Source organism: Bubalus kerabau, chromosome 13 (genome assembly GCF_029407905.1).
Source record: "Bubalus kerabau isolate K-KA32 ecotype Philippines breed swamp buffalo chromosome 13, PCC_UOA_SB_1v2, whole genome shotgun sequence".
Lineage (NCBI taxonomy): Eukaryota > Metazoa > Chordata > Mammalia > Artiodactyla > Bovidae > Bubalus > Bubalus kerabau.
The window spans coordinates 54,484,774-54,502,406 of NC_073636.1; the positions used below are offsets into that span (position 1 = coordinate 54,484,774).

At 53.4% G+C, this 17,633-nt stretch overlaps 1 protein-coding gene across 14 annotated transcripts; it reads right to left on the reverse strand.

Moving 5' to 3' along the window:
• Window positions 1–901: 901 nt before the first annotated feature.
• On the reverse strand, window positions 902–16,787 carry TPD52L2 (TPD52 like 2). Of its 14 annotated transcripts, none has more exons than XM_055544429.1 (10): window positions 16,617–16,787; window positions 14,110–14,255; window positions 12,233–12,381; window positions 11,330–11,389; window positions 7,587–7,688; window positions 4,799–4,825; window positions 3,994–4,035; window positions 3,197–3,315; window positions 2,934–2,982; window positions 902–2,448 (listed from the first exon to the last, which is right to left on the reverse strand). In XM_055544429.1, exons 1-10 carry the CDS (start codon window positions 16,633–16,635, stop codon window positions 2,055–2,057), a joined length of 1,107 nt encoding a protein of 368 aa, XP_055400404.1. In that variant the 5' UTR covers window positions 16,636–16,787; the 3' UTR covers window positions 902–2,054. The 14 variants fall into 14 exon arrangements, with proteins under 14 accessions (XP_055400404.1, XP_055400403.1, XP_055400406.1 ...); XM_055544428.1 differs by having other exon boundaries at window positions 3,994–4,038; XM_055544431.1 differs by lacking the exon at window positions 11,330–11,389 and having other exon boundaries at window positions 3,994–4,038.
• Window positions 16,788–17,633: the final 846 nt, after the last annotated feature.

The window sequence follows — 17,633 nt, forward strand, 5'->3', positions numbered from 1 at the left end:
TTCATCATCAGAGAGGGTAAATGCTGACCACAGGCAATGGAGGAAGGTGCTTTCTCCACTTGGCGCAGCTTCACACCTCACACCTCATGCTGTGTGGTGTGGACTGCCGGGCTGTCACATACAATTCACATACAATTTGAAGTCATTCACTTTCCCTGCCTTTGCATCTGGGGCAAGTCATGCTCTCTGACCCAAGGGAGGTCCAGTGCTCTCAGTAAAAGGATTTCCCACTGGGCACATCCAAGACAAAGGGGGCATTGCACGGTGCACTAAGGCAGTGGGACGGAGGCTCTCCCAGAAGTTTTGGGGAGGTGCAGCCAGCACTCCAGGGCACAGCATTAAGAAGGAAAAGCAGAGCACAGGAAGTATTAAGAATGGCAAGAGAATGAGAATACACATTCACATGTGCTTGTTTCTGCATGAAGAAAGCACTAGGACGGTGAAGAGTTATTGGAAGATGGGTGGGGTCTGGGCAGGGAACGGGTTTGAGCCGGCCTGGTATCCAACCTGTCGAGGATGCATGTGCCCTTCCTGAAACACCACGGCGGTTACAGCTGCAAGTGGACAACCTCAGGAGTTCAGGCCCGAGCCCTTCAGTGTGTGAATGCTGGCTGGCCTGCCACCCTCTTGCTGCAGTGCCCACCTGCATGACTCTGGAAGCTTGGCATGGACTCACTGTAGCTTGGCTGGCTCCTCCCCATCCTCCATACCCCTTCCCCAGAGACTCCCCAGCTTTGTCAACACACTCTCTCATGGCACTGAAGATATGAAATTTGCATTTGAGACCCTCTGTCTCCTGCGTGCCTCTCCCCAAAGTGCAGGCTCCTGACAACAGGGATCTGGTTGGTTACCTGGCCACTCTTTCGCCACCTTCAAGTAAGAAACATCACATGAGCTGAAGTCCGTTTTCCCCCAAAGAAATGCTTTATTGACAAATCACCATTATTTACTTTATGGAAAAGAGAAACCCAGGATGCAATCATTATCCCTGCATCCTGCCTTCTCAACACACCCCATCTGAGACTCCAACACCAGGGAAAGAGCATGGAGCAGCATTCCTCCCAAGGCACAGCGTGGACTGCAGCTCCCCTGCCCCCCAAGTGTCTGAAGTGACCAGCACATGCAGATACCAGGCAGCACATCACAGTCCAGCAGAGAGGACACTAAGCTGATGGCTCCTCCCCCTCGAAAGCACACACAGGCGGTCGAGGTCTCTGCCCACCAAGAGCCTGTAAGGCACAGAGCTGCCCCTCCAGATGCACCAGACATGGGGCCAGGGGTGAGGCTGCTGGGCTGTGGCAGCATCAGAGGAGAAAAAGATCTTTGTAGCTCCTGAGAAAAGGCAACAGCAGAGTCCCAGCTGACCCGAAGCCCCAGCCCTGACCTACCTGCAGGGTCTGCCTGCTGCTTGCCGGCCCCAGCATGTGGTATACCCACAGGCTGCAGCCGCTGACCTGGGAGGAGCCAGCCAAGGCTGGTTTGAGCAAGGGCAACGCCGGCCCTCCACGGAGGGGCTGGTCTTTCTCCTGCCTCCATCCCCACTGGCCAGCAGATGCTGCTGTGGTCACCAAGAGGAGAGAAGACAGTTTCTACACAGGGATGGAGTGCACTCACGAAATAAAACACAGCACTGGCACAGCCGTGCTGCCCCTTGGCTGGATGCAGGGTTTTACATAATGCTCAAAACCCACTGAAGAATCCTTGTTTGTATATAAAAACATTATAAACAAAGCATAAGGCGATGTAAGGCGTGCATTTCAGCTTGAGTCCAAAGAAATACTTTCTAACTATGAGGCTAAAGCTGCTTCGCTTAGTTTTACTTTTTGAAAAACCCATTGCATTTATAGAAAATAAAGAATTTGCTTTTGTTAAAGCTAGATTGTTAGTGTAACAATTAGGCGGCAGCTGATCATCAGCTTCTTTCTAGGTCTCAGAAAATGGATAGTTTTCCTGTTTAGCATTTTGAAATTAAACTGCAGATCAGGCAGGGCTTTCTGGATGACTCGTCCTTCTGTGACTTACGGAAAGACTTTGGAAAACAGAGCATTTTACACTTACCACATCCCCCCCTTTAAACATGCTGACCAACTAAGAGATTTCCAACAGAAGCCTGGCTTTGGCTCAGTCACCCTGGTACCATCACCCTGCCCACTCCCTGCCCTAAGGCAGGATGGCGAAATGATCTGCTGATCTGACAGAGGGGGAGGCATCTGTGGACAAGGCGTGTTCTCTGACCCATGCGACCACGTCTCCATGGGGATGGCATAATTGTCCTCCACACACACCACTCGAAGTTGCAGTTGTGGCGATGAGGGTGTGCTTATTCCGTGGCCAGGCAAAGTCGCTACAGTCTTAGAAAGGTATGTGATCGGGCAACGGTCTGTCACCACTCCCTGTTGGAGAGGGAAGGTTGTCACCACCATTCTCTCTGCCACCGACAACTTTAGACTACAGATAGGGAAAGACCAAGAGAGACAAGCATGAGACAGGGCACATACATGACAGATCCTACCTATGTCCCTCCTAAGAGTTCAAAGAGTCAATCTCTATGGGAATGTATGTAATTCATACATATGATTCCTCTGATACATGAGGAATCAGAGTAGAAAGAGCCAGGCCCCAAAGTCTGCACACTGATGCACACAGTCATGTACTGTATGACTTTCTCAAGACGACAGAAATGGAGAGCAGATTAGGGGTTGCCCAGAGTAGGGCGGGGGAAGGCAGGCTGTGGTCTCCATGGGGATGAACTGTGCTCTGTCATGACTGCAACAGCGTTCTCTCCTGGTTGTGACACTGCTGGATGTCACCACGGGAGACCGCACAGGGTACAAGGGCTCTCAGTATCAGTTCCTGTGACTGCACGTGAACCCACGTGACTAGTGATAGGCCCTGAGCCAGCATACTGGGTAGCCCAGGTCCAGGCCAGTTACCTTGATGGTCCCAACTCGGTCCTCAAATGACTTGAAGGTAGCAGAATTCCTTTAAAGAGAGAAAAAGATGTCAGTACTGTAAGGAACATGTGGTTGTGTGCCCTCCTAAATGTGAAGGGCCTTGGGGTTTGGGTCATCCTTTGGAAAGACCCTAGAGAGATCCCTAGGTCTCACTGTAAAAATATGACAAGCCAAAAGAAGGAGAGGGGGCACACACGTTCCAGAGGCTCCCCTAGGACAGAACTGAGATCAGCCACACCCACCAACTGCAGGACAGAGGATCTGCATGCCAGCAGCTGGTGAGATCCAGACTTCACGTGGGCGAACCACAGAACCCTTGACCGGACAGAGGAGGATGCTGGGCACGTGATTCCACTGCACCCTAAATGCACACATCCTGGGGTTACTGAAAGTCCCATGTGTTCTTCACACAGATCTCTCACAGAAGTTGAGCAAGAGGAAAACTAAGGCCCATTCTAAGAGCAGAGAGCGATGAGGAGGCAGAGAAGAAAGCAGGCCAGGCCCAGGTTCCCCACCCTAACCCTTCCCTGTGCCCAGGCCACCAGAGGCAGCCTGTTAGTGACCCCCAGGCATGCTCAAGGAGGGGAGGTAGCAGCTGGAGCAGATTCTTCTGGGACGACGACAGCTCTGTGGGGACTCAGGCTGCACTACAGAGAGGAGAGAGCAGAGGTGGGGGCTTCAAGCAGGAACAGGCCATGGCTCTGGCTGTTCTCAAGATAAACAGTCTCTGTAAAAAGCTTGGAGACCCCTGGCAGCCTCATGGGTGCTGGTGTGTGCAAGCCTCCCTGCCCCTTCCAGCCCAACCTGAGGGCAGCCCTGGAGAATCCTAGGTAGAGCCCAGTTTGGGCCTCACCCCCACCAGCTCTGCAGCCTAGAAGGGGTGTCTCCCAAATCTGAGCCAGAGACTGATAGGGGAAGGTGGTTCCTGGTCGGGGGTGTGGGGAATGTGCAATGAACCAGCCAGAGCCACCCCCTCCCACCGGCCTCCCAGTAGGGTCCCAGCAGGCTCAGGCAGCTATGGGGCACAGGAGCACATTACCTCATGGCCGGCATACTTATGGAGTGGCGGATGGAGTGGCTGCTGCTTGGAAGCATGGGAGGAGCAGAGAAGGAAGAGTTAAGGCAACGATAGGACCAGCTCCCCATGCAGGAAGCTGAGCCCCACCCCATGTACCAGGGAAGAACAGAGAAGCCTCACAAGCGCCCCCCTCCAACCAGGAAAACTGACCCTGGTGCCCCTTGCATGGCCCCAGAAGTGTGGCACTGTAGGGGGAAGGCACCAGGACAGGGTTATTAAGATGCCCTCAGCCTAGGCATTAAAAACATTTCTGGTGCAAAGAGCCACCAAGCATCCCATTTGATTTCATAGCAAGTCCCAGAAAAACAAGCAGGACAAGTATGAATATCAAAAGTCACGACTGTTCTGGAGTTCCTGGCCTCCAAGGAGGAGGAGCGGTTTGATCAACATGAGCTAAAGGACACTCAGGAGGCTGTCTGACCAGGGCCCAGGCACCTGAGCGCGGAAAGGAGACCAGCTCCCTGTCAAAGGCAGGACCACTCCTAGGGGGAGAGAACACGGGGACACAATGGCTCAAGGGCCAGCGTAGCCTCTCCCAGGAAGAGTCAGGGTGGGCCAATGGCTACTCTGTGAGGCCAAGTTAGAGCGGGCAGCAACAGTGCCCAGCCAGCCACACAACCAGGGGAGGAGCCCTGTACCCGTCTCGCCACTGGTGACCGCCTTGCTGTGCTGCCCCTACCATCCACACAGCCCCCTAGGGCCGGCCAGAGCCTCCCAGCCCTGAAGCGTAGATAGCCCGGCCCGGTGCATCCAGTGTCAGTCTTACCTAAAGGAGTGTGAGAAGGGCCGAGCCCTGAGGGGCAGCAGCAGGAAGAGAGAAGAGAGGCAGCATTAGGAGGGGCATCCGGTCCCACCCCAGCCCTGTGTTCGAGACTACCCCGCCGGGGGAGGACATGTGTCCCTGTCCGGCCTCTGCCCCACTCTCCCTCACACAGTTACATGAGAGACCTTTGAGTCTGACTCCACCACAGGCTGGAGAGAAGGAACCCTGAGAAACAAGCAGAGCAAGGGCGTGAGGCGCTTCTCTGCCCCCAGGGTCCGTACCTGACCCAGGACCCAGGACCCCATCAGCCTACACTCCAGCTGGGCCAGTGTGCCCCCCGCACCTCGACAGGGCCTGCAACACCCCCAAGCACTTCACGCTTTGGCTCCATCACCACGGATAACAGAAGATGACCAAAAAACCAGAACATATCCAAGGGCATCTGCTGGGGTTGGGGAGGAAGGGGCCACGGCTTCCCCCCCCTCCCTTGGTGGCCACCCCAACATGAAGATCGTTTCAGAAGTGACAGTCACATGGCCTGAGGCATCCGTTGTGCTCTGCTGGGCGGCAGGACCTACTCTGCTCGGCAGGAGAACAAGCCTCATAGTGAGAAGAGGTGCGTCTCCTATCAAAGGTCACCCAGCCAGATGGAGGCCCGACCTCACTCTTAACTGGGCCTCTGACGCTAATCCATTTCCCTGCCCCTGGAGATGCAACAAGCCCCTCGACTGGGCTGCTCCTGGACGGGCCCCTCTAGACACCCGGGGGACTGCTGTCCTGAAGGACAGAGCAGCACCTGGCCCTCAACTTGCGAAGGAAACCCCCTGGGCCTGGTTCTCTGTGTCAAGAAGTGGAGAACTTTGTCAGCTTCAAGCTCCAAACCACAGAGTTTAATGGGCCTCGACCTCAAGCCACCCAAGACTACGTGGTGAGACAACAGGGACACACGGATAGGCCCCTCAGACTCAGTTTGCATCAGCACTGGGATTCAAGAGCAAAGGCAGCAGCAGGCACATGGGGCCTCAGGATGAGACGCCAGCCAACAGGAACCGTGACCAGGGGCTGGTTCCTCCACTAGCAGGGCTCACATACGGCGGGCACAGCACCAGCCACCACATGGCCACCCTGGGTCCTGAGCAGAATGGGGCACACTGAGCTCTGTCCTCCCAGAACGAAGCCACGTGTGTGAGAACTGCCCAGCTGGCTCGCCTGCACGAGCGGTTCTACCCTCTCGCCTGACTTCCACCTAGGATGCTCTGAACACGTGTGACAGTGTGAATACTGAACGCAAAGGCATGACACCGAAAGTCAGAGAACGTTCCTAGAAAAGCACGAAGCAGACCTGTGACCTGCTTCAGGTGCTCTATCATCAGCCTGGCCCCCCTGGGAACAAAGCCAGGCCATGAGGGGCATGTGACCAGCTCACTGCCAGGCATTCCTCCGCCCAGCTCAGGTGGCCACAACGGGCATCCCACCCACCACCAAATGAGACTCGTCCAGGAGGACATGTTGAGCAGTGCAAAGCCTAGGGGAGTGATGGCCACAGGCCCTCCTGGCCGCTGTGCAGAGCCCTGCTTGGAGGTCCCCTCTTGTGTCCGAGTCACAGTCACCATGGGCCAAACTTGCATCTGAGGGCAGTCTGCAAGGACCCCTCGTGCAGGGGGAGCACCCCTGAGGCATGGACTGCCTACTGACTGTTCAGCTTCTCCAAAGGTTTAAATTTTTTCAAAATAAAGAGCTGGGGGTGAGGGAGTGAAAAGGTATGATATCAAACAATTAGGAACAAAAGGTAATCATGGCTCTGGGCACCAGCTGTCCTCTGCACAACTGGGTGGGTCCCGGGCTGGTGAGTGCCTGTGGCCCAGTGGCCAGGGCAGGGCTCCCACCTTGAGGCCCAGGAGGCAACCTCAGGCCATGAGGTGGGGAAATGCCTACTCTAAGCAGGCAGGAAGGGTGAGAAGTGAAGGGTCAGGACTGGGTGGACCCTCAACACCAAGTTCAGCAGGCCAGGCCCACAGCAACCCCAGGCCAGGCCCACAGCAACCCCATAGGATTATCAGCTATGAGGGGACAGGGCAGGGCTGGCAGCAGAACCCAGGGCCAAGTCCAGGGTTCTGGCGAGGGGGCTGACCCATGATGCCCGCTGCTCTCACTGATTCACCCCAACAACCCAGAGGAAGGCCTGAGGGGCAGCAGCAGAGCCCAGAGCAGGAAACTCAGGGTGGAGTCTGGTGTGGGAGTGTCATGGCCATCAGGCTGGGGCAGGCACTGCTGCGTGCTGGCCCCCAGTTGCCCTGGCCTGCTTCAGAGGCATTCAGGCAGCCCCCCCATGGTCTTATCCAATTCCAAGACAGACTGCTTGGTTGGGGGCCCTAGTGTGCAGCCACACGCTCTCAAGAGCAAGCCAGGCAAACACACCACACTTGTCCATGATTTGTCCAGGCTGCCACTGCCCCCAGGCCAGAATCATCTGTCCTCCATGGAACGTCAACAAGAACCACAGCCTTCACCAACCCCAAGTACAGTCACCCATGGGCACAGGGACCTCCCACACCTCACCACGAGAAAAAGGAATAGCAAAGAGGCAACCAGTAGAGGCAGGTTTGTGAACCAACCGGTCTGGGGCTGGTATGGCCACACCTGTGGGTGCTGAGAAGCACCTGAGGTAAGGGCATCTGCCCACTCTGGCAGGCTTCCTGCAGACCAGACCCTCCAATGGATCTAAACACCCTAAAACCCCACCTGCTCGGCCCAGGTCTCAGGGCAGAGGTGTCGGATCAGGGAGTCTCACCTCATGTCCCCAAGCTTCCGGCTGATGGCAGAGCCCATGGTGGACAGGGCCGCCGAGGTCTTCTGTCCCGCCTGAGACAGGGTTTCCTGGGTTTTCTTGTAGCTGGAGGGAGAAACAGTGGTTAAATGAACCAAACAGAAGGTGCAGCCACAGCCCATATGCCAGGGACAAGGCGATCAGAGAAGAGAGGGGGCGGTTGGGCCAGTAACCCGGGCCCCCAGGGAGGGGACTTGCATACAGACAGAGCAGCACTGCCAGGTCATGACTGCCCCCACCCTGCAATAACCCTGTCTTCTGTTCTTCCTATAACGCAGGCTTTCCTCCTCCCCCTGTGGAAACTCATTTCCCCACCTCCCCGACTTCCATAGCAAACAAGCCCACAGAGCCCAGGCACACAAGCCCCTAGGGGCCTCACATGGCTTCTCTTTTCTCTTCTTATCCAAGGCAGTCCTCTGAGGACATAACAGCTCGACTGCACCCACAGGGTTTGAGCCTGGCAGCTCAAACGGGCAGTGCCCAGCTGGCCTTCAGACCCCGAGCAGCCCCTCCAGCCCTCCTGTTCTATGTCTACCGTGTCCTATCTCCACTTCATGCCACTGTTCTGGCTCAAGGAGGTGGTCTTGGCACCCCGTGGAGATCTCCTGCCCCACCCACCCACAAGATGGCTTGTGACCTCAATAGCAATGGGACAGGCACCGGTGAGGTACCTGGGCCACAGGGACGGCATGGACACCCCTGGGCCAACTCTGAGCCGCCAGCCCCCACCACAAACAGAAGACACAGCAGCCTAAACCCAGAGGCTCCTGCCGAGCCAACTTGGCACCCCAAGGAAAAGAGAGCTCAACATGGCAGAGGTGCCCACCATCTCCAGCCCTCCTGGCATCCCAGGTCACAGGGGTGGGCTTGGATGGCACTGGCTGGGGGCTCTTGGCCCCCTTCCGCATCTACCCCAAACCATTGCCTGCAAGAGCCCCTGTATGAGCACCTGCTGCTCACATCCCTCAGGCCGGCCTTGTGCCTCAACCCCTGCACTCCCCATCCTGTGGGATGGCCTGGTCCAAGCACCCTGGAGGGCCTCCTCTGGGCAGTGGCCCCTCACAGCACAGCGGGGCCTGGGCCTCAAAGCATGAGCTGCTTCCCAGCAAGTCTGGAAATACCTTGAAGTCACTAAGGTGTAGAGTTTATCTTAATTTCCAGGAAGATCAGTAATTCTTGAACATACTGTTAACAGGGGGTAGAAAACAATTTCCAAAATCCTTGCTAAAGACTGTGCTTCTGGGTTTTTTTAATTCAATAATAATAAAATGTCTAATTCTCACTCTAGGCCTTAAAAAATCTGACACCCCAAAATTCCTCCCCCAGTGACAGTCTGACACAATCTCAGAATTAAAATGAACAGGAACTCAACATCCAACCAACCTGCCCAGTGACCCAAGGATCTGGACAACTGGGCCCTGGACAAGCTCCCCTCAGTGGAGGAACAGGTCTGTTCTAGGCTGCAACTGATTCACACTAAAACCCACAGTCCACACCCTCCTCTCAGAGGGTTTCCAGATGGACTGTCCTGCAGTTCCCTCCAGTGCCCCAACCCAGTGGTGCCTCCACCCAGAGCTGCCCCCTAAACCGTGGCCTGTCTTGGCGTCTCGCAAGACATGGCAACAGAAGTGGAGCGTCCAGAGGGCGACTCAGAAGGGTGCTCAGGCACTAGGGCCACTCCGGGCTACTCTGCGGGGCAGCACCCCGCTGGGACGGATGTGGTGCAGAGGCCAGGATGCGTCTGCGTTCAATAACTCAGCCCAACCTATGCTTGAGAGCACCAGGCTATACCATGCTGCTTGACTGTCGGTGAGAGGGAGGTGCCAGCGGGATGCTCCTTCTCCAGGATCCTCCCTTGGTGGGGGTCTGTCCCCACCTCCCACTAGTGGGGGCACGTGATCCCAGACTGGCCGGAGGTGAGCTCCCTGACCCCAGTGAAAGCCCAATGACTCCCATACTGGGATACCTTGTTGTTGGGCTACAAGGATGGGAAGATACAGTCCTGCCTCACTAGGCCCCCTTGACCACAGAGGAGCTGCTTGAGAACAAATTCCTGTGGGGAGGGTAGAAGGGTGACACAGGCTAGGAGTGCTGGTCAGAGCCCCAGGCGGGCAGCCTAGAGTGGCGGTTTCTCACCAGATGAGGCCTACCCCTCCTAAGCTGACACTGTCTTTAGCCGTACCTTCTGTCACCTGCAACCAAATAGGTTAATATGCCAATGAGTGACTGCAATTCATTGATTTTCACTCTAAGCACGATTTTAATTTGAACTACCTAAGAAAGGATCCCATGAGGTGATGGTTTCATGACCAATAAAGCATGGCTGCTGAATCAACAGCTGGGTTGAAACCCCAAGTGGCATCAACCTACTCACTACTGCATTGCTGTACCAAAGCCGAGCACTCAGGCTACAGACACCTCACTTCCTCCCTTCCTGGCCACGCTCCATTCACTGAAAGGGATCCACAACCACAAGAATTAGGGAAGACAGGGTGCTGGCTCCAGCCACACCATCCCCTCCAGAGGCTGTGGGCAAGGAACCCTGGTAATGGCCTCCTGCAGCCACAGGCCAGGCACCTCGAGACTGCAGAACAGCTGTCTCATGCTGTCCACCTCCTGTGCTGTCACTGCAGGGACTTCTCCAGGCCTGACAACTCTCCCAACAGATCTGGGGCTGAGGCCTCACTGCCTGATAAAGCACGTGAAAAGAGCCAATCTTGCCGGGCACACTTACAGGCCCAGAGCCATGGAGTCCCTTCAGAGGAGTCAGAACTGTGATCTGAGGAAGCAGCTCCCCAGCAGCTGGCTTTCCAGAACAGCACCAAGACCTCCCAAAACGATTCTCAGCCTCGGTCAGCACCATGAGCCTGCCTCCAGCCAGGGGCCACCCTACCAAGCCACGGCACAGGAACTCCAACTGCCAGACCCACCTGGTGCCCGGCTGCCCTCACGAGCCTAGGCTGCAAAGGCTCCATGGGGAGCCAGCCAACCTGGGCTTCTAGGCACCTCCAAGACAAGCTGGGTTGCAACTGTTTCCTTTCAGCCCAATGCAGAAGGGCTTTCTGCCCATGCCTTCTGGCAACCACAGTTCTTCCTTCTAAGCAAGACATCCCAGAAAACGATTTTAAAACACTGCACCACCCAGTTCAAAGGATATAATCAGACTAGAGTACAAATGAAGTGCCATTATCTATTTCACGAATCTCAAGTAAAATGCCAGGAGTCCTTTTGAGCCTAAGCTCTGACAGACAGAGCCACCATGAAGGTTCCATGCCCTGCTTCTTTGTGCTTCTGTGCTTGCCTCTCAGGCCAAAGGAGCTACTTAAAGATCTGACTCGCACAGCCCATGCTGTGCTGACTCCAGAGCCACCCCTCAGTGCAGGTGAAGCCCCAGAGTACCATAGCTGGAGCCAGGTCTGCAGGAGGGGAGCACCACCAGTCCGTCACCAGACTGACCCCCGCTCTGGGCTCTTATCCGAGGGACACATGTCAGGAGGGGGTTCCCAGTGCCATCTGGGAGCTGAGTGAACTTGCTTCTGCGCCTGCACTTTTCTCCAGTAGAGTTTAAAAGGGTATTTTATGTTTGAGAAGAATAAAATTATATGAAAAATAAAACAGCCAAGACACACCACAGCTAGTAAGCTGAACTGAGTGTGCTCGGCCTTCCTATCCCTGAAAGCCGTGTCAGGAGGGGAGGAGGCACTCACAGGTCTGACTGGGTCACTTTCTCATTCCACTCTCCGAGTTTCTCAGAAGTTTTCATGTAGCTAAAAACAGAAAGTCTGTGGTAAATTATTTAGAAAAACTACTTCAACGCAGGCTTCAAACTGCAGATGAAATTCCAAGGAAAACAGAAGGACCAGGGGGCAGGAAGACTGGCTCTCCAGCCTGATTCTGCTCAGGACCTGGTCAGCGGGCCAGGTGAGGCCTGGGAGGCATGGACAGGCCTGGCTAGCTCTCCTCAGGCTGAAGGCAGGCCTGCCCACTCAGCAGAAGTTGTCTCTCGGGGAACAGCTGTGAGGAGCATGAAGGGCACTGCCATGGCCCCAAACACAACTCTTGACAGCCACCTTTTGGGTTTAAAGCCTACAAGTTTCTAAGACAGAGAACTGGGTTTTTCATAAGTGAGATTTATGAAATTTGATTTGGTCTTTCAGTGGGACACCGCTTCTCAGACAATGTGAAACATTTCCCACCCACCCCACCCCGCCTCCTTGGAGAATATGTTTCAGAGGAGCCACACATCTGCACTCCCCAAATCCAGAGCTGGGTCAGAGGTTCTGGGGCCGTGGTCAAGGCACGCTCACAAGAAGGACTCATGCCCACTTCAGCAGACACTGACCTATGGGGACCACTGGAAAGCCAGTCTCATTAAGCACCTAATTGGTATTCTCTCCAATTTAGACCCTGAAACATACTCTTGTCAATTTCTGCTGGGACAACTAGCATGTTCACCACCTTTTAAAACCATACGTGCAGACTCTAAACTCTTGAGTAAACCAAATTCAGATTTGTTTGCTGCCAAGGATTCAGGGCCCCGAGAGGGCAGGTTCCAGGGGGCACACCTTATCCCCAGGACTCAAGGCCCCCTCAAGCAGGCAGACACTCACGCATTGGAGACCTGCATGTCATGCCAACTCCTGGACAGGTTTTGCTTCAGGCCCTCCAAGGTGGAAAGGCCCAGCTTCCTCTTCAGCTCACCACAGTGCCTCTCCTTGGCTGCCAGCACCTGGCGCAGAGTGACAATTTCCTCTTCCACCTGCAAAAGCACGCAGTTACCAGGCTTCAACCAGCACTAGGGCAGGAAGTGACTGACATCCTTATACATACTACAAAGAGGGTTTCTCAGAATCACATGAGAATTCTCCATTTACAGAAACATAACTTGACTTAGGAATAGTCTACAGCGGCCATCGCTTCTGTTTGTATTTGGTACCAGCACCTCAACTTTCTCTGGAGAATTGTCCTGCTCCCCTCAGCTGAATGTCTACCCACAGATGGAAAGCCAGGCCTGTCAGAGTTCTGGACTGGGTGTGTAAACACAGCAGCCCCTTTCTGTCTGGGCTCCAGGTCTGGACATAGGTAACAAAAGGTGGAAAGGTGGGCAGGCAAGCCGCATCTGCACCCAGGGGGAATTCCATACACAGAGGGAAGGAAGCAGAGCTGACAGACAGATAGATGGCCAGAGACCCACATGACAAAGAAACAACCCTTAGGACATCTGTGTTCCCAAGGTCAGCTGCAAGCCTTGGCAAAAGCCACTTACACAAGTCCAAAGAAAATTCTTTTTTGCTTAGTGTAGTATGAGTTAGACAACAGGAAAAATCTTGACAAAAAAGACAAGAACTTTCTCATGTCTTAAAGAGTGGATGACAAAAAGAAGCCTTTAGAGCCATTCTGCTTCAGATCCTCAATAGTTTCAGCTTCTACATGAACAGCTACTCTAAAAAACCATCCTTTCTTTAAAAAGTGACTGTTTGGATTAAGGCATTAACAGCCGCTTAGAGCCCTATCTGGCTAATCACTCGATTTTGCTTTAGAAAATACTGAAGAAAGAAACAATTCAAAGTCAAGGATCACCCAAGGCCAAACTATTACCAGTCACTCCAGCAGTGACACTTGGTGACATTAACTTCCCGTTTATGGTGTCATGGGCACATGGGTTTAACAGCCTGTGGACACGCAGGCTGACATTTTAACATGAGAGCGTCTCCACTTTACAATTCACCTCTGAAAAAGACATTGTGGTTTTATTCTCTAAACCAGTATGTCCTGAAATAAAGGGCAAAACACAGGCTTCCTGGGACTTCTTGCTGTTTCTCCTTTAACCTCTGCTCAATTCAGAAAGGATGGCTTCCTCTGCATTCTAAAACCTGGTCCTGGAGCCAGGTTCATTCACAAGACCAGTTCTGCTCAGACCCAAGCCTGGACCCAGGATGTTATCAGGATTGGCTTGTCTCCCAAGATGAAGCAGAGAACTGCGATAAGTGTGCTCCAGCCCCCGCCTGACTGATGCTGACAAGTGTACTTCCCCAGATTCTGGAATCTCAAGTGAATCACTATCAGGCTCTGTTATCACATCATAAAAACAAACACTCTTGGCAGTTGGTTTGAATAAAAATTATATGCAGAGACTTTTATTCTTAATTCCTATTTCTTCTTAAATAACTCTCACTTTGAAAAGATCACATGAAAAAAGAAGGAAAATGAAGATCCAGGGGCAGATACATCTGTGGGATCTTGAAAATGTCATGTTTATTCCAAAAGGGAAACCCACAGCAGATGGAGTGCTCAGAGCAGCCGCCCATGTGGATACTCCCCTCACAGAGAGCCTGCAAAGTGCCAGACACACACAAGCCAAGGCTGCAGCGGACAGATTCTGTGGGGTTCCCAGGGCAATTCCCCTGGAGCACAGTCAGCACTCCAGCGCATTTTTAGGCAGAGAGGACCGCACAGCACCCCCAGGCATACAGCCAAGACACAGCACCTTTGCAAGCTCCACCCTGAGCTCCTCGGCCTCGGTCTCCGTCAGACCCTCGACAGCAGGAGCCTGGGCAGCCACCGCTGTGTCCACAGGGACATCCGTCATAGAGTCGGAGAGCAGACCTTTGTTAGGAGAATTCAGGTTGATATCTGCCAGAGACAAAATGTGGTCAGAGTGCATCAAGTAAGAAGTCATAGACGAATAAAGTGGGCAGAGATTCCGCCTCCCCCTGGGGAGGGGGACAAGACAGGATTTGGAGAAAATGCCTTTTCTCTGAAAGGTTCTACAATGATGGTTGTGGCCACCAAACAAAAAGCAGCCACATCTCAGGCCATGTAAGTTGCTTCTTCAGGTTCCAGAAATGCTGGCACAAGGCAGCCATTCCCTAAATCTGGCTCCTCCTGTAGAGTACTCTCTTCACGGGCAGAAAATCTTTGCTACTAACAAAGCAGCTGGAGCCAACAGATCTTCCTTTTTTTTTTTTTTAAAGGAGCAGGAACTTAATACAGCTGTAAATACAGTCAGCATCATTTTCTAATCAGCTGCTCTGCCAGGGCACAGGCTGACACACAGGAACACAGTCATCCAGGCCCTGTGGGGAGTCACCAAAACAAAACCAGTTTAATTCATCCTCAACCCGCATCTCGCAGCACAGAGGCTGCAGCAAGGCACAGGCGGAACACTACCTCACATACCTTGCTACATCCAGATCAGGTTCAATCCCTGTATCAAATGTTTTTTTTCATATTAAATGCATTTTCCTGCATGAACTAGAGGTTTACAAGAACAATAGGTCTATATCAGTTCTCAATTCAAACACATGACCACCGTTTAGTATGTTGTACAGTCAACACTGAAAACATCTTCCTTTTTGATCAGCACGTTCTGTGAACAAACAAGCTCTGTATGGTATTTGGCACACTTAAAAGTAAACTAAAGGGAATTCTCTGGTGGTCTAGTGGTTAGGACTCCGCTTTCACTGCAGAGGGCCTGGGTTCAGTCCCTAGTTGGCGAACTAAGATACAAGTCAATTGGCTTGGCCACGTAAATATATAAATAAAAAAGCATAAAGGTTGCAAAGAAATAAAATTGTCTTAAATTGCAGATATGACTATCTACTTTAGAAATCCTAGAGTCTGCTAAAAATAAAATGCACTTAAAAGCAAAGAAGCTCTATTTAGCTGGCTGTGTCATTCCCTTCACATGTCCACACAGCTGGAGTCAGGCACTTCTATGGTGCTCTAGCGATGCTCACTAAATTAGGCGTGTTTTGTTTTCTTTTAAATCAATTGACCCAAATTTTTAACTCAGATCAACCAATATGGTTTTACTTACATCACTTGTATCTGCTATGTTGAACCTACTTAACTCTTAAATTCATTAAATAAAGTCTTTACAACTTTTCTATTTTTAAAAACCAACGCTCACAGACAGGTAGTGTCTACCTATAAATCTAAAACTGGATCCCACGGATCACCCCCAGATGAAACTATACACTCACCAATCATGCTGGGCACTGCCCAGTCACTGGGGAAGACCCCCTGACTTACAGAAGACCAAGGCAGGAAAGTGTCCTACCAAAGGAACTACAGAGAACAAGCACTGACTGGTGCAGTAGGCAACACTGGGGGCTAGCCCCTCACCTGGGTGAGTCGCAGTTCAGCCTGTATAATCATCTGCAAAACGGGGGTAATACAAGGACCAATCTAAACAGGTTATTCTGAAATGGAAAAAGATCTCGGAAACAGACTTGGTATGGTGTCTGGCACATAGCAGGTGTTCAGTAAGTGTTTTCTGTCGTTCTTATGACCAGAACCCAGTGCATGTAACGAATTCTAACGTTTAATTAGTATGCCCATACAGGTCAAACAGTAGAAGAACATCCTGAAATTATCCAGTAAAGTTACATCAATGTAGTTTTAATCACCACACCCTCTAGAGCTCCAGGATGGAAGACTGACTTGTATCACGTCCTCAAAATCTCAAGCTTCTGGGCCCGCTCCACACCCGCCGCGTCCACCTCAAACTGGTCTGGGATGTCTGTTCCGGAAAGAGGCCTGGTATGCTGGGTGTGCCCCTGACTCACTGCACCCGTCCTCCTCGAGACAACTCAGAGGTAGGCTGGGCTCCGAGCAGTGTTGCCACCCAAGGGGCGCTGCGCCCAACGAGAGGGCGGCGTTGCCTCCCCTCCCCCTCCCCCCGCCCCGGCGCCGCTCGGCACCTCGGCCAGCGTCCAGGACCGGATGGAGTGTCCCCAAGGGCCATGCGCAGGATCTGAGGGCGGCCCGCCGGGCAAGCGTTGGGCGGGGGTGTAGTGACGAAACCCAAGACTCAGGGGCGACGCAAGGGCGCCGGGTAACCAGTGCTCGGAGCAGTCCCAGCCGGGGGCGGAACGCCTGCCTGCAGCAGCTTCTAGGCCAGGCGCCTGGGAGCTGAAGAGGGACAGCGGGGTACGAAGGCGCAGGCGGAGAGGCCCAGAGCCCACCAGGCGAGGCGAGGCCCACACGTACCTTGGCCGGCGGAGTCCATGTTTAGATGGCTACCCGGCTGCAGCTGGCGTTGAGACCCGGTTCGCGGGCGCAGTGGGAGCCAAATGGGCCGCACCAGGTGTAACTCGCCGCGTACACAGCAGCCAGCGGAACCTCCTCAGCAGCCGCGGGTTACGAAATCAACAGCGCGACGACCCACTTCCGCTTTGACGTGCGCTCCGCCCTCGCCCCGCCCCCTACGAGCAGTGTCCAACGAGAGAGTGTTTTGGCCCCGTCCCGCTTCAACCTGATTGGCCGAGGCTGCGGATGATGTCGGAAACAGAGGTCGATCCACCAGCGAGACATACAGGTAGAACGGTCTTGAGGAGCTCGAGGAAGGTGGGAAGTGGGAGGACCGTGCTTCATCGGGCTATGAGAGTCTGGAGCTGGGCATGTTGGAGGTCCCCAGCCTGTTTGCCACTGCCAGCTCACTTACTTTGGCGGGTCAGACTGAGGCCGCTCTGAGACCTGACCCCCTGACTTTGGGATTCTTTTTCGAGTCCTTCCTTTCTGTAGAGATTTTTAAGCATATGGGGATTGCGCGTGGAAAAAGGCATGACCACCTGTTCCCTCTCCGGGCTGGAAGCGCCCACCCTCGGCACTGTGTTCTCTTACTTCCTTTTGACAGCGACCCGGTGAGCCAGGTGGGGCCCTCACCCTTACAGATGAGGAAACTGAGGCCAGAGTTACTTGCCATCACTCAGCTAGTTGAGTTGCTTCCAGATGACTCTGGAGAAGAGTTTCCTAGATTTGTCAAAGGAGAGGTATATAGCCATTAGGCAACCCGGTCCCACTAAAACAAGTCCCACAACTACCCTTCTTTGGCTACCTAGTTGCCTCTGCAAGCAACCATTTAGTGGTATTCAAACCCTCAAGGATCTGACCTTTCTGGACAGCATTCCACCTAACAGCCAAGTCACTCTGCATGTACTGATCCCTAGGAAGGAAGCCCCTTCCTTTACCTGGGTAACTCTGATTGTCTCAGTTCAAAGCTCACCT

Excerpts from the sequence above, each read along its gene's own strand:
- TPD52L2 (XM_055544428.1), bottom strand. Across the intron at positions 3,316-3,993 it reads ATAAGTATGCCGGCCATGAG|GGTGCAGTGGAATCACGTGC; the intron begins GTAATGTGCTCC and ends GTGTGCATTTAG. Across the intron at positions 2,449-2,933 it reads ACCGAGTTGGGACCATCAAG|TCTAAAGTTGTCGGTGGCAG; the intron begins GTAACTGGCCTG and ends CCCTATCTGTAG.